The sequence below is a fragment of the Hypoxylon fragiforme genome (assembly GCF_022984875.1).
Source record: "Hypoxylon fragiforme strain CBS 206.31 chromosome Unknown GGS25scaffold_8, whole genome shotgun sequence".
In the NCBI taxonomy this organism is placed as follows: Eukaryota; Fungi; Ascomycota; class Sordariomycetes; order Xylariales; family Hypoxylaceae; genus Hypoxylon; species Hypoxylon fragiforme.
The window spans coordinates 2,672,869-2,689,144 of record NW_026054763.1 but is presented as its reverse complement, the minus strand read 5'-3'; the positions used below and the strand labels follow the sequence as shown (position 1 = coordinate 2,689,144).

General features: G+C 47.6%; 4 protein-coding genes across 4 annotated transcripts; 3 read left to right on the top strand and 1 right to left on the bottom strand.

The window, feature by feature from the left end:
* The first annotated feature begins 712 nt into the window (after positions 1–712).
* GGS25DRAFT_428938 (anaphase-promoting complex subunit 5-domain-containing protein) lies at positions 713–3,655 on the top strand. Its single transcript, XM_049258639.1, has 2 exons — positions 713–778; positions 839–3,655. Exon 2 carries the CDS (start codon positions 1,006–1,008, stop codon positions 3,352–3,354), a length of 2,349 nt encoding a protein of 782 aa, XP_049114200.1. The 5' UTR covers positions 713–778; positions 839–1,005; the 3' UTR covers positions 3,355–3,655.
* Positions 3,656–3,948: 293 nt separating this feature from the next.
* GGS25DRAFT_524929 (CIA30-domain-containing protein) lies at positions 3,949–4,786 on the bottom strand (the record flags this gene model as incomplete). The annotated part of the gene is made up of 2 exons (XM_049264696.1): positions 3,949–4,646; positions 4,708–4,786. The coding sequence occupies 2 exons, from the start codon at positions 4,784–4,786 to the stop codon at positions 3,949–3,951; spliced, it is 777 nt and encodes a 258-aa protein (XP_049114199.1).
* Positions 4,787–5,861: 1,075 nt separating this feature from the next.
* On the top strand, positions 5,862–9,342 carry GGS25DRAFT_515646 (ANTH-domain-containing protein; the record flags this gene model as incomplete). Its single annotated transcript, XM_049263101.1, has 5 exons — positions 5,862–5,893; positions 6,024–6,164; positions 6,223–6,704; positions 6,757–9,170; positions 9,256–9,342. The coding sequence occupies 5 exons, from the start codon at positions 5,862–5,864 to the stop codon at positions 9,340–9,342; spliced, it is 3,156 nt and encodes a 1,051-aa protein (XP_049114198.1).
* Positions 9,343–13,027: 3,685 nt separating this feature from the next.
* GGS25DRAFT_534314 (uncharacterized protein) lies at positions 13,028–15,239 on the top strand (the record flags this gene model as incomplete). Its single annotated transcript, XM_049265758.1, has 3 exons — positions 13,028–13,134; positions 13,286–13,682; positions 14,026–15,239. 3 exons carry the CDS (start codon positions 13,028–13,030, stop codon positions 15,118–15,120), a joined length of 1,599 nt encoding a protein of 532 aa, XP_049114197.1. The 3' UTR covers positions 15,121–15,239.
* Positions 15,240–16,276: the final 1,037 nt, after the last annotated feature.

Below are 16,276 nucleotides of genomic sequence, written 5' to 3'. Positions count from 1 at the left end.
CAACTAAATTAGCAGCCCAATTTGTCGACTTTTAGGAGGGAAAAGTTGAAGAAATTATGTCGTGCGATGTCCATGGTCTTTAGGTAGGAGTGAATCAGGGTTGACAATGTGATATCTGCTGATGCTTAAATATAGCTAGCCGCATTTTTGACATTCTCGTTAAAGGCATGATGCTTAATATTGCCTTAGCAATCAAGAGGTGCGTTCGGATCCTAGAACTTGAACTACACGTATGTATCGTCGTAAGTATCTTAAGGAGAACGTCGTTTAGATTGAAAGGTCATTTTCGAAGTTGTGATCGCGTAAACCTTTTGACAGTATGTAGCACAGCTCGGAGATTGGTGGATCAATTTGTTGCTATAGAACGGAATATATATAATGCAGTCTTTACCAGCTCCGCATTATAATATATTCACGCTCTTAAAAAGACGAAGAATTTGCAACATTGCAGTTTTGAGACACTGAAGGTGTAATTAATGAGTGATTACAGCTGTAGGTATTCGCTGTATTTAGCGGTAAGTGACAACTAGCTTAGGCACATAAATGCACCTACCTGTTGGTTAAACTCAACTGATAACAGCTGCCAGGTGCGCTGCGCGTGAGCCACATGACTTCGTTACCTTATGTGCTTCCAAGTGGGTCTCAATTGACACGCCTAAGTTCTAACACAATTGTTTACCGGCAACGACGTTCTTATTTGCATTTTGTGTATGAAAAGGCAAGCACGGGAAGCACCGAGCCTTAACTAAATGCAGTTTGGTATGAGAGATGCGGGAAGGTTCATACAAGTCCAAGTGCATCCATAATACAACCAGAGAACTTACATCATAATTCTCAGTTCACAATTAATACCATCTCATATTTCAAACCCCAGCAACATCTCCTATGAGATCAATCAACAAAAAAAAAAACAGTCAACAGGAGATGGCAATTCGCAGGCTAAGCGCGCCCACAACCGCTGAGCATACTGCTACGAAAGTGCAATAACCAATTCTTCCAACAATCATGTCTCGTTTTCTCAACCCGGCCAAAATTGGCCTCCTTGCTCTCATTGAGCTGTACACCAACAAGACTGTCCCAACAAATTCCATTGTGGACGTGTTGTCATTCATAACTTCGCACCTGATTGTTGCCGACACCGATACCTCATGTTCTAGCCCTGAAAGCCGATGGAAGCGAGCCGAGAGCACTGTTGGCCTAGTTATCTCCATTGCAGACTTTGAACGAGTCTTGGCACCGCATACTGCTGCTTCTGGCATGCCCGGCCGGAATCTGTGGTATGTCTTCTTGGAAAAGCTATGGAAGATTGACTCGTTAGATGCTTTGCATGAGTTTTTTGATAACTGCTCATGCTTATTGGCAAAGACGAAGGAAGAGCTCCGTCAGGATGCCGAGTTAGGCATGCCAGTTCCCGGACCTGAAGCTATCTTGCTCACCCGGAACTCTCCCTTTGGCAGCTTCGTACGCAGATCTCAACTAGAGTTCACCAGGCTGCGGTTTCATGATGCGTTTGAGCTATGGAAGGACTTTGTCAAATATCGACAAACCACAGCAGCCTATTACCGGAGGAAGACGCCATCTTTCCAGAGACTCAGCTTTGACAATGTTCTACTGACCGAGGAGAATATCTGGGGCACAGGCGTGGAGACCATCGCCTCTATAACATATGGAGACATGCTCAGAGATGATCCCAATTCAACATTGCCCGTTAGCACGGACGATATCGAGAAGCTCCTGGAGTTTCAGATCGAGCAAATGCAGAGATACGGCAGTCGAATACCACTGGAGATACAACACCAATTTCATGATTTATTGAACGACAGTTTCATGATACCAAGCCTGTCTCATTATCTAAGCTATCTGAACGCGTGGAAGGCAGGGGACTACTCAGCAACTTTCGATTTTCTCCATCGATATTTCGACTATACTATGCAGATCAAGGATAGATCATTTTACCAGTATGCCCTAATGAACTTAGCAGTGGTACAGGCCGATTTTGGCTGTCATAAGGAAGCCATCACAGCGATGCTAGAAACTGTCGCTACCGCCAGGGAGAACCGAGATATGACGTGTCTGAATTTTGCCCTCAACTGGCTTTTTCACTTCGCCCGATCCCATCCCGAGATCACACAAGAGCTAGAGTCGAATAGTATGCTAGGCACTGGCAAGGAATCACTCTCATACCTTCGAGGTAGGGCAAAGGAAACTGGCATGTGGACACTATGGAGTTCCGCGCTCATGAGTGATGCCAAGATGAGTCTCTCGAACGGCGAAAGTGCAGCTAAAGCTATCGAACATCTCGTTAGAAGTTCCCAGATTTTAGTCGAAAAAAACATGAAGAGCATGATAGGGGCGCAACTATCGATAAACATTGCGGTTTGGGACAGGCTAGGAATCGCTTACTTGTCGGTAACTACATGCGACGTGTTCGTCCGATGCCACGCTCGTAATTCCACCTTCGACGATGAATTAAAAGTAACTAGTCGCCAGGCCTCAATGCTAACCCTGAAAGGCAAGTATGATGAGGCTCTTGGATTACTTGAAAGCATGGATGCCAATTCACTCCGATCTTGGAAGCCGAGCCAATACTGGCATAAATTCCGAGGCTTGATCAAATTGAGGAGAGACCTTCATCGAAATAACCTCGACGGAGCAGAGTTGTTACTTTCACAGCTTCTTCAATCCAAGAATGAAGACCTTGAACCTGACCTCTCTTTTATGATCGATAACCTTCATATCGAGTGTCTTGTCCGCAGAGGAAGTCTCGACGAGGCTTTCATGAAAGTTGAGAAACTAATAGCGGAACTTCGTGATGAGAAGAAAGATATTGCATTAAGAGTTCGCCTCCTCCTTCTAAAAGCTGAACTCCTCGAAAAATGTGGCCGTCCCCAGAAGGGGTTCAGTATCGCTGTACGAGCAGCAAATGTGGCTTGGCGTGCCCGTCTCATCCCCTATCTTTGGCCAGCAATTGGTGCCATCGCTAATATCCTAACCTCCCTCGGCGAATTCGAACCAGCCATCAAACTCCTAATCGTAATTCTACCACGCAGTCTCGAGTGCGAGAATGCGGCAATGACGGCAAAGCTATACTCACACCTCGGCGACGCCAACATGGGAATGGCAGGCAAGATGCCGCCGAAATCTCATAAAAGGAGAGAATTTATGACGAAGGCGTTAGAGGCCATCGAGAAGGCTTTCAACCACTACTCAAGCGTCGAGGATATCAATAAGCAGTGCGAGATGATGGCTAAGAAGGCCACAATCATGAAGGTTTCGGGCGATAATGTGCTTGCGAATGATTGTGCGGCGGCGTACTTGGCATTGCGCAGGGATGCTGCACAGATGAAAGTATGATCATATAGGGCAGAGTTAAACTAGACGACATGAAATGATTCATGACTTAAGGCTGTGGATGTTTGCATTGCTATCGGATCTGCTAATGTGAATATTACATATCCATAGGGGGCGTTTTCGCATCTTGTGAGCACTGTCTCGATAACGAATATTGAACATCATGACTTGAATTACTTCATGTTGGGCCGACGTGACTATACCTGGTGTTACGATAGACTTACTCCTCCTGTGGCCGTGAGACCAAACGATGGAGCTGACCCTTTCCTTCATAAATAGAGCATAGTCCTGTAATTCATTACGAGGAGACGAGAGACTTGCTTTTAATTTCTTTTTGTGCTACGTTCTGGAGTAGCTCTCCCCTCTACCCCCTGTTGCTAGTTATAGGGGGGTTTTCAAGAATGCTCATCTATATACAGAGCTATAAAATTCTTGTATGCATCCTTGGTTATATCGAGTATGTAGCTTATTGCTACATTGGTTATAGAGTATAAGCAGCCTATAGGCTCACTTATAAAGTATGTATGGGTAAGTATTTGGTGGCTGTTCGGCTGGCCTCCTACGAATTCAGGAGACCTGATATCTAGTTCCGGAAGCTCAGTTGTCATTCCAGTTGACCTTCCGCCCCTGCTTGTCCTTCAGCTCTCCCTCCCGCGCGAGAGGCTGCGCGGCGTGGTCGTCTCCCTCGCTCATATCGTTCGTCGCCCACAGCCTCTCGATGCAGAGCTCGAAGGGGCCGGGGACGCGGTCGGTCAGGCCGAGGCCGATGGAGCGGACCCTCTGGCGCAGGATCTCGGCCTGGGGCTCGACGACGAAGCCGTGGTTCGTGCGCACGAAGTCGTTCCAGTTGATCAGCACCGTCTCCCACTCTCCCGGCCGCTTGGCGAAGAGCCGGTGCTGGTGCAGGTCGGTGGGCACGATGGAGTCGGTCTGCACGTTGACGAAGTAGCTGCGGCCGTCGGACTTGAGGCGCAGCGCGAGGAAGGCGTAGCTGTCGATGTCCCAGAGGGACCGGCCGAAGAGGGTGGCGCGCCGGTCGAGGGTCCGCCACGCGGCGTAGCCGGAGCGCTGGATGTCGGGCTTGTTGGGGGGCAGGGCCGTGGAGATGTTGCCGTGGAAGCGGGCGTGCCCGTTCTTGTTGTCGGGGGACGAGGCGATCCAGTCGAGCGAGGCTTGAGAGAAGCCGCCCATGTCGGCGTCGCACATGATCTTGCACTCTTCGAGCGATTCGGGCTTGTGGAAGTCGTGCAGGGGCAGTGGGCCCTGCGGCCCTTTGATGGCTTCGAACGTCAATGCTGTAGGATGGTTTGTTAGTGGGTTTACAATGGGGATGAGGACATGGCAGATGTTGAATACCTATATGGGAGAGGCGCTTGAACTCATCGAGACTGCGCGCCCAGAAGCCTTTCGCGAGACATGCTGTAGTGGCGCGCATCTTGTAGGTGGGATGGTGGGATGCTGGATGTGATGCGCAAAGTGTATGAGAGGTCGATTGGGTGAGAGTATATTGAGCCAAAGAGGCTCAGTAATCAGCTTTTACATCAGCGAATTCTAAATTTGCAAATGGTTGTAATGCCTAGGAAGAAGCCATCGAAGCTCGCAAGTTTTTAATTTTCCAATGACAAGAAAATGAATCAAGACCGAAGCTTTCGATTCGAGCTTTCGTCACTAAACGAAAAGTGCCCCAATTATGTATATATCGAGATAAGGATGTATGCAGCTAAAGGGATAACTAAAACACCGTTGAATTCGTTCCCCGCCGCGCGTAATGTGATGATGGCCAAGGCTCTAAGCCCCAGAAATACGTTGCCGGGAAAACCGTGGAGTAATTTTATTAGCTGTGAAGTGATGTCGAAGAAAGAGATGCAGGGTGGATCCAGAGTCATGGGTCTGCATGGTAGTTCTTTTATTGTCTTATCAAAATGTTCCATCCTTAGTAGATTCCTTACAAACCTCCCAGTACATACATACATGTAGTGCAGCTTCCCACTCTACATACCTACAATCGTTGATCTAACTATATACATACCTATCTCTTGTACATACATAAAAGCCCAAAGCTGCCTCTGCCTCAGCCTCGGATTCGTTCTATTATCTTTGCACTACTTGATCTTGATTTCAACTACGTAGTAAAAAAGAAAAGTGGTGGTTTTTGAGATCCAAGAAACGCTGACGTCGCCTGATTAGGTACTACACATTGGCATCTTAACTAACTAAAGTCTGGTTGTTTGGACAAGAATATCAACCTGAACTTTAGGGACTCACTTCGATACCTACTAATTCACATATCCTAGGTTCCTTACCTATATTATCGTGACTCCTAATCTCAATCACCTATTTCCCCCTCCCCCTGAATTTGAATCTTAGGCAGGGATGCGCCGTGCTACTTCTAAAAAGTAGCTTTCACCTTTCACTTATAACTCCCACTCCGACGAACGACCAACTTGTCTGACTTGGGCTGTGACACACCAATCTATTAGCCAAGGGATACAAACAATTACCTGCCCATCATGGCTACTATTCGTAGTCTTGATCATACAAAGTGCGTTCCTCTCCTTGAGCTTCCTGTTTCTACAAGCGCGCATGGATCCGCGATTCGTACATATTGCTATTATGCAAGAAAGGAATGAAGCCTTGTATACTAACCTTGGTATCCTTTCTACCGCCCACAGATCCGAAGCCGAACTCGCTATCAATATCAGAAAAGCCACCAACGCAGAAGAGACGGCACCGAAACGCAAACATGTCCGGAGCTGTATCGTCTATACCTGGGACCACAAGTCCTCCCAGTCCTTCTGGTCTGGTATGAAAGTGTATGTGGCACAAGTCTAGCCTGTAAATGACATTGACTGACTAGGAATAACACTCTAGGCAACCCATCCTTGCCGACGAAGTCCAGACCTTCAAAGCCTTGATTACCATCCACAGAGTCTTACAAGAGGGGCACCCCCAAACTTTGAGAGAGGCCATGGCCAACCGATCTTGGATTGATAGTCTCAACCGAGGTCTAGCTGGCGAGGGCGTTCGCGGATATGGCCCCCTGATTCGAGAATATGTCAAGTTCCTACTCACGAAGCTATCCTTCCACCAGCAGCACCCCGAATTCAACGGTACTTTCGAATACGAAGAGTATGTCAGTCTGAAGGCGATTAACGATCCCAACGAAGGCTACGAAACAATTACCGACCTCATGTCTCTCCAGGATAAGATCGAGCAATTCCAGAAACTCATATTTTCGCATTTCCGAAACGTGGGCAACAACGAGTGCAGGATCTCAGCTATTGTTCCTCTAGTGCAAGAGAGTTACGGAATCTACAAATTCATTACCAGCATGTTGCGAGCTATGCATTCGAGTATGTCGATAGTGTTCATTTGAGGCGTGTTCTTGGCTAATGTTCTGGGCAGCAACTGGCGATAACGATGCGTTGGAGCCCCTGAGACAACGTTACGACGCACAGCATTATCGACTGGTTAAGTTCTATTACGAATGCTCAAACCTACGATATCTGACGAGCTTAATCACGATTCCAAAACTGCCACAAGACCCCCCTAATTTGCTAGCCGAAGACGAGAATGCGCCTGCGCTACCGGCTCGCCCAAAGCAGGAGATCGAGCGCCAACCGACCCCCGTACGCCAGCCCAAATCCGAGGAACCTGATGAGATTGCAGAATTCTGGCAGGGCGAGATCGATCGACAGAATAAGGAGTACGAGGAACAGCAAAGAGTATTACAGGAACGTCAACAAGCAGCTCTTCGCGCTCAACAAGATGCCCAAATGCAAGCTCAACGAGATTTTGAAGAACAACAAAGGCAGTTAGCAGAGCAGCAACGTAGAGAGCAGGAAGCGTTGATAGCTCAACAGGCCCAATGGCAAACGCAAGGACGGCTGGCCGAACTTGAGCAGGAGAACTTGAACGCCAGGGCGCAGTACGAGCGTGACCAGCTAATGCTACAACAATACGATCAGCGAGTGAAAGCACTTGAGAGCGAGTTAGGGCAAATTCAGCACAACTTTGGGGCACAGATCACTAGCAAGGACGACCAAATCCGGGCACTGCAAGAGCAGGTTAATACGTGGCGGACGAAGTATGAGGCTTTAGCAAAGCTTTACTCGCAACTTCGCCATGAACATCTCGATCTCCTTCAGAAGTTCAAGTCAGTCCAGCTTAAAGCCGCATCCGCCCAGGAAGCCATTGAAAGGCGTGAGAAGCTAGAGCGCGAGATCAAGACGAAGAACCTCGAGCTAGCAGACATGATTCGGGAGCGAGATCGAGCTCTTCATGATAAGGACAGAGTATCCGGTAGTAATAAGGAAGAAGTTGAGAAGTTGAAGCGAGAGTTGCGCATGGCACTTGACAGAGCTGACAACCTCGAGAGAAGCAAGGGTAATGAGTTGTCTACCATGTTGGCCAAATACAACAGGGAGATGGCAGATCTGGAAGAAGCTCTGCGAACGAAGTCGCGCGCCTTGGAAGAGGCCCAGGCTAAGGTTCGGGATGGTAGTTCTGATCTTGAGCAATTGCTCCGCGATAAGGAGGAAGAGCTTGAGGTTTACAAGGCTGGTATGGACCAGACTTTGATCGAGCTGAACGAGCTGAAGCAGAACCAAGGCGATACAGACCAGGTCATAGACGGCCAAATCGATGCGCTGATTATGGCAAACCTCGACAAGATCAACGAGATCATTGATTCTGTGTTGCAAGCGGGTGTTGTTCGAGTAGATGATGCCTTGTATGAACTAGACTCAACGATGCAAGCTGGTAATCAGAATGCGTCGCCGACATACGTGCTATCTACAGTCGAAAAGGCCGTGTCGAGCGCGACAGAATTCGCGACCTCTTTCAGCAATTTCATTGCTGATGGGCCAAATAACAACCACGCAGACTTGATTAAGGCAACCAACGCCTTTGCTAGTGCTACAGCAGAGATATGCAGTAACACGAAGGGTTTGACTCGCCTAGCATCTGACGAGAAAAAGTCGGACCAGCTTTCCAATGGCGCACGCGCAGCCGCTCAGTCTACCGTCAAGTTCTTCCGCAGCCTCCAAAGTTTCCGACTGGAGGGCATGGACCCCTCACAGAAGACTGATGTTCTCGTCAATGGCAACAGCGATGTTCGCCTGAACCTGCAGAAGTTGACTCACCTCATCGAAGCCTTCGCACCAGGCTTTGGCAAATTAGCCAACAACAAGGGCGATTTGGGTGACCTTGTCGACTCAGAGCTAAGCAAGGCAGCAGATGCTATCGCAGCTGCAGCTGCTCGCCTTGCGAAACTAAGGAACAAACCCCGAGACGGGTACTCGACCTACGAACTTAAGGTTCACGACTCGATTCTCGATGCGGCTACGGCAGTCACCAATGCCATTGCTCGTTTGATCAAGGCTGCTACCGCCACACAACAAGAAATCGTCCAGGCGGGCCGAGGAACGTCCTCGAGAACTGCTTTCTACAAGAAGAACAACCGATGGACAGAGGGTCTCATTTCGGCGGCCAAGGCTGTTGCCACGTCGACTAATACGCTCATTGAGACTGCTGATGGTGTTCTATCAGGCCGTAACAGCCCCGAGCAGCTTATCGTCGCCTCGAACGACGTGGCGGCCTCGACTGCCCAGCTTGTTGCAGCTAGCCGTGTTAAGGCTGGCTTCATGAGCAAGAGCCAAGAGAGTCTCGAGCAAGCTAGCAAGGCTGTCGGTGCTGCCTGCAGAGCGCTTGTCAGACAAGTGCAGGCTATGATCAAGGACCGCAACGCGGAAGATGAAGGGGTGGATTATGCTAAGATGAACCCGCACGAGTTCAAGGTTCGGGAGATGGAACAGCAGGTGAGTTCTTGCAATTGGAATATTTCCTTATTTGATACTTTGAAAGACAGATCAATAATGGCTAATGATGAATCCACGTACACAGGTCGAAATTCTACAGCTCGAGAACTCGTTAGCTGCGGCAAGAGTGCGGTTAGGAGAAATGCGCAAGATCTCATACCAAGAGGACTAGGAGTAGGAATATGCGGAAGGGTGATAATATTCGCAGGTACCAAGGTAGTTTGCCAACTCTACTAATCCATATGGTGGTCGTCTCTTCTTACAAGTAACTTCAAATGTGAACTTTCTATTGGACTTGGGGTTGTATGTCTACCTACCTAAGCAAAGCAAAGCTCATCGAAAGCATAGGAGATGGAGGTATAGGTATAGTGTACAAAATTGCTATGCGTCGATCAGGTCAGGAAGCACGCCGACAGGCAGGCAGGCAGGCAGGCAGGAGGAGAGGGTGGGCTGCTGTTTAGGTAGCTTAGGTACTTACCTTACCTTAATTTGATTCCTGGTGATTGTAAACCTTGAATACTTCCAGCTACTAATGGTTGTGCTATACAGAGTGAGTAAGCGAGTGAGTAGTAGGTTAGGGATCTGCTTATTAAGCTCACCAAGGTACATACCTAGGTAATATACTTCTTTGCTTCAAGTTTAACGGTCGCGTGGGTACGTAGTATATCCATGGCGGTTTCTGCTATATATATACTCCGATGTCCAGTACTAGGTATGTAGTGAACGTTGAGGCGCACAAGCCATGTTACCCGGGACCCGGGAGTTGTTACACAGTAACGGGTTTACGTAAGATATCATGTGATCTGTCACGTGACATCGTTGACTTCAAAACAAGACCATCTTTCAAAGTTGGGCGATACTACGAATGAGGCCCATTGTCGCGTTACTACGTATAGTTTTGTGTTAGATATGCTCTAAGCTACTATTCCCATCGATTTTGCTTCGCCTGAGACTCTCCTCTGGAAATTTGGTGGATAGGTGGGTAGCTGTAGGTAGGTAGGTAGTAGTGAAAACCTCCCCCCTTTTTGAAATGGCGCTTTCTGATTGGTCGGGTTTGCGCGCACTTGTGCTATGTAAATCAACGCTGCACATTGATTGATACGGAGCATGAGTTGTTAAAATGAGGTCTAGATTAGTTGGGATGGTGTAAGTTGATTGTATTGGAGTCAGACTATGAGTCTTGGCTTTAAGTCAACAGGAACTTTCTTAGTACTAACCTAGTTAGGTAGACCGGTAGTAGGTAGATAGGCAGCTATTTTCTTTGTATTTTCATGTCTATGTAATCAACTGAGCAAATCGTCAATTCCTAGGCAGTTGATAGCTTGTTTCCCTATTTGTTAGCTTAGAGTGACTTGTCAGTTCCGTGATGAAGGGCTTCGCTTAGGCGTTATCAATTGCAATAGTTGAACACCTAAGAGGGAAATGCAACTGGTGGCTGCCTCACCACCTAACTAATATCACAGCGATGAGTCTGGGATAGAAATTATATTTACCAGGATGAATCAGAATTAGTTCATGTAGCGATCAATATAATATTTCTGGGTGTTTTCATGTTTTCGGGATAATGACATCCATCAGACTCAAACTGTCTATAAACCATAGCGACCGAATTTAGGTCTAATTTAGGTTATAGCTCTTTGCGTGAACAACATCGTTGTATCCCTTTATTGTAGTTCTGTCATTTGGCAAACCAACCCCCTTAGCAAAGTTCAAACTCTCTGGCAATTCTCTCGCGTTTGTCATGTTGTAGCAACCATTGATTGGTAGGTGGGTCCGCAAGAGACTATTTAACCTAGATCTCTCGCGGTCTTCCTCATGTAGGTACGGAGCTTCCTACCACATTTCCCCCAACTTGTTCAATCTCTTTTTTTTTTTTTAGCAAAGGGGATACCGAATTTCACTCGCGTGACCCGAAAGATCCTACTGTAAAATAATACCAGCCAATCAACCGAAGTAAATTTATATCTCACCCAAACTAGGTACTTGTAATCATTAGCGACATACAAGATGGACGACGTACCTAAAGTCGTCCAGGGACGAATCCCGCTCTCACACTGGAAGAACTGGACGCGCGAGGGAAAATCTCAATCCGCTGCCCAGTTGAGGCGAGAATCCCTCCATCTCTGGTAGCGCTGGCACTTGTGTATACTTGTGGAATAATTAATAGAACATCTCTATTCCTGGCGACTGGATTCGTGTCTTCGGCAACATCAAGTCGTCAATGCCAACCTGTTCCGGGACAATATACAATCAAGTTACCGGATACGAGTACAGCAGCTTCTTCGGTGGCCCTACAGCAACGGCGTCGATTTCAACTTTGACAATAACCTACGCGGGTGCTTCGATTTCGGCCTGGGTGGGGATTGCGGCAGCAACTAGGTATTTAGGGCTCAGCTTCGGCAAATTCGTAAGGGTTCACTTCGGGGCTAACTAGAACAAAGACCGCTGCAAGTACATGTGGCCTTTTTAGTTGCCGAGGAGATGTTAGAGATACCCGCGCAACCACGCGTAATTTTCGCGTTGTCTCGGTTTCGCCTCGTCACACGAGCAACGCAGCACTATGACCGAATAAATCTTTCAGTTGCAGTACTTGACCTTGCCGTTATTCCGTCGATGATGGATTAATTTACTTTTACCTTCGTTGAGATAATTTAGTCGTTATCCTTCCCAGATCTTGAATTTTCGAGCTTCATTTCTTTCGTACACTGTTTCTGGTAGTTACCGATATCCCAAAAGCCGCCACCTCTCTGGCCCTAGCAAGAAGCTGTGAGAAATATAGTTAGAGTATCGCGGTATGAAGTTATACGTGTATCGTAGTAGCTTTTTTCGGCATCTAGTTGTCCTCTTTTTTAATATAGACGAGAGTCTCACCGGAGACGAACCCGTCTGAAGTTATAATTTATATACAACCCTCTCGACTGATAAACGCGACTTCAAGTCTTCTTTGTAAAGCATTCTCGGATGATTCTCTGAGAGCAGAGGTAGCTTTTCCTGTAGGTACGTGTCGTAAGTCTTCAGGGCAGAGCACAAGGAGGATCACGACCAGCGGACCAAGAGAATGAGGTTGAAATTCTGACCGAAAAGTTAAGGGAAACTGATGAAATTGTGTTCTAGGTCCTGGTATTGGGCTGGAGCAGCGACCGGCAGGTTGGCCTAGGAACTGGTGCCGGCCAACCGAGTCCCCTACAACGTTACAGGAGCTTGAGCAAGTTTTTTTTTGCCACATGAGTCAATATGGGGGGTGAGGGCATCAAAAGGACCCCTGTTCAGTCAGTTTTTGCCAGGTTCTAGATGCGTATCGCGGACTCGACGCGTAAGAACGCGTAGGACTCTGGTGCCGTAGGTACCTGAGGGAACAATGGGGGGCGGGGATGCAGGTAGGGGAGTCCTTGAAGAGTCCTTCCATAAACCTGGATAACTCGCAGGAGTCCTTCTAGAATACGGTATTTCCTTTACATACACCCTACATAGAATTTTTACCACGCACAAAACACCATTACTGCCGTGGCGACCGCCTCCCCGCCAACCCAACCCCGCAACGATTGGTTAACCCACCAACCGCCTGCAGCCCTCCACACTTCTTATATAAATTGCTGCTCTTCCGTTCTACCTTTTCTACTTTTCTACTTTTCTTTTTTCTTAAACCTCACCCAAAAAACCTTCATCCACCACCAACCTTGATCGATCAATATTCATCCATCAAGACTTCATCTATCACTCTCACGCCAATATTCATTGATCGTATCCTACAAATACCACTAGGTACTCAATAAATTTTGCCATTGGCTTTTACCACCATAACACACGATACACCTCAAACTTTATCGGCACAACCAACTTGAACATTCATCAACACCATGGACAAAATGAATTCTGTTCGGAAGTTTGTCGCCATCGAGGTCCCATTTACACAATGGGAAGTCTGGCCCAATGAACAAAAGAACCAAACCTTAGAGTTCTTCAAGTAAGTCTGCCTCTTTCCCTTCTTCCTGATTTTTCCTTTCCTATCTCGTCTAGAAGAAAGTTATCATAGTATGCTACGGTCATCTTCGCTTCGCATAGACAGCATCATTGTTCAACGCGTGTTATTAGAGTATACACTAACTATCTTACAGGGCCCGCCACCCCGACAAACGTCTACAGTGGGTGTTGAGCTTCCTTGGCGGCAATGAGGTTATCGTTGTCGATATAATTGAGGTGATGATAAACACAGGCCTCGTAATTGAGGGTTGTGTTTATGGTAGCGGCAAGCCGATCTTGGGATTGTTCCACGGCGAGCATACCCCATATTCAAGCGAGATAGCACGAAAGTCGGGCGCGACACTATCCATAGAAAAGGCTCGCCAATACAGAAGTCGGTCGCCGGCGCGAGGTGAGCCCATTGTCACGAGACATCGTGACTCTAGAAGCCGCTCCCCAGCAGCTACTGTTCATGAGCGCCGACCCACAGTTACTCCCCGGCCAACGGTTGCTCCCCAGCAGACAGTTGCCCCCCGAGCCTTAGGCCCCCCGGTAGGTTAGGTACCACCGCAGGGCTGGCCCGAGGGGCTTGACTGGCGAGCGTTGCCTAGAGTACGAAACGGCTTTATCCTCTATAGGGCACTTCATCACCATGAAGTGGTAAAAAGGCTTGAGCATCTTGGTCAATCAGCAGAAAACTCTATGGTTTGTAAGTACAAATACTACAATCCTCTATCTATACATATATGTATTGGATAAAAGTTGCTAACCCAATATTACAATAGCACAAATCCTAGGAGATCAGTGGTCTAGCCGGCTTTCAGAATTCCAAAAACAATTCTTCGAAGGAAAGGCTCAGCTAGAGGCGAAGATTCACCAGGAAACGTATCCGTAGTACGGATATAACCCTGACAATAAACGTACTCACACCGAGGGAGATACGACAATCGCCAAAGCAAACCTTGCCACCACTCGTCTTCCAGGCTATCTGGACATAGATGAGATCACACGGGAGTACCACTCCTTCGTTCGCCAGTACCAACTACCTGTGATCCATCCAGTGCCTGAAGGCACTGCGAAAGGATTGGAAAGATACAACGTTCCAGACCTTTATATGCAAATCATTGTAGCGCCGGAAGAAGCCTCGGCTAACAGGATCCGCACTGGGCGCCGATCCGGAGCAGTGAAGAAGACTCGCAAGACTGCTCTAAAAACACCACCAGCAGACACGATGGCTCCGTCAGGCTCTGCTGCTATTCCTCAGTCAGCCTTTGCGACAACTCCTCAAATGGGTTCTGCCACAGTGTCTCAGTCGGGTTCTGCGACAATTTCTCCGTCTGGTTCCGCTACGATATCACAATCAGGTTCCACTGCGGGCATGTCAATGTCAAGTTCTGCGATTCCTACACCAAGCCACACGACGGCGTCTCCGTCAGGTCCTGCGATGATGTCTCAGCCAGCATCTACTATAAATCCTTCGTCAAGTTTGGCTTCGGTGTCTCGACAAAGCTTAGCTCCGGGTATACCAGAATTTAGTTCCGCTACGATTCCTTCTTCAAGCTTTGCTGAATCAGGCTTTGCTACGATGCCTCAAATAGGATACTCCACAAATACTCCATATTCAGGTTCAGCTTCGATTGCTCAGCTAAATTACAATACTGGTATACCTGAGACAAGCCTCGCACCGATGCCTCAATCAAACTTTGCTGCGGGCACATCAGACTTGACACCCACGCAAGATCTCGCACCGATCCCTCGATCAAACTTTGCTGTGGGTTCATCAGACTTGATACCCACGCAAGATCTCGCTCTCGCCACCTGGAACCCGGCACCTCAGGGCCATGAGCCTGTCGATGATCTCCAGCTGCTACTCAGTCAGGCTGATAGTTTTGAGGTCGCAGATCTTCAAGGTCCCGCTGGTGTAGGATTCTCAGATGGCCAAGAATTCACAGAAGAGGAGCTTGACCAGCTACTGATGGACCTTGCTTAATGGACATTGCGGGTCAACAACTTACACCAGCGAGGTATGAACGGAGAAAGTGATTGAGAACTTCTACGTACACAAACAAGAAAAGCCGACTATATATATGCTACCACCCTATCAAGAGAGATACGAAGTGTTACAACAACCAGTACACCTAGACCTCTACACGCTTTACGAAAGCTTATCCATGAGTTCAACACGCTTGAGACTAAACTCATGAAGATGGCAAACGAAAGGGAATACACTGTCGGCGAATGTCTCAGCTGAGCTCAGCTGGACTTATTCAGTACTGTCAAACTTGCTATATGGACACCCGATACCAAGGTACCTACCTAGGGAAGTTCTATAAATCAGCAGACAGTTGGATACAATGTACTACAATATGTACCATCATGATGTAGTATAATCTGGGTTTTGGGTGCCCATGAAGTCAATAAAACAGACCTCATTTACCTGATCCTAAAATTCAGGAACACCCATGTTGTGTATTCTTTAATGCTTCGTGACTATAAATATTCTTTTGTGAAACAAATAAACTGTAATGATACCTCAAGTGGGTAGTTGGCAACTTTCTTAGTCCTCACATTATTACGATTATTCGCTTAAACACCAACCTCGTTCGTAACCCGGGTGGTTCGTAGCCTGGATATTTCGTAGCCTAGGTAGTTGGTAACCTAGGTAGTTGGTAACCTGGGTACCTAGTTGGTAACCTGGCTAGTCCGTAACCCAGGTATTTCGTTGCTTGGGCAGTTCGTAACACAGGTAGTTGGAAACCTGGGTAGTTCGTTGCTCGGGCAGTTCGTAACCTAGGAAGTTGGTAACCCAGGTAGTTAGTAATCTGGCTAGTCCGTATCCCAGGTACTTCGTTGCTCGGGCAGTTCGTAACCCAGGTAGTTGGGAACCTGGGTAGTTGGTAACCTGGCTAATCCGTAACCCAGTTACTTCGTTGCTTGGGAAGTTCGTAACCTAGAGGGTTCGTAACACGTTTGTAGCCTCGCTCGTTACCCCGTTTTCATAAGTCATTCGACTATCTACCCAGCGATGATCACAAACCTTCAGCCCTATACTCACTGAACACTCCCTACATTCCATTCTCTTCTGTCCGTTGTCGCCAATCCATGGTTCTTCGCGGTGTCTGGGCTCACCGGCGGGCTGGGTATCT

What these genes read in the sequence shown, in the direction of transcription:
- GGS25DRAFT_428938 (XM_049258639.1), top strand. Translation starts at nt 1,006, where the DNA reads ATGTCTCGTTTTCTCAACCCGGCCAAAATTGGCCTCCTTGCTCTCATT.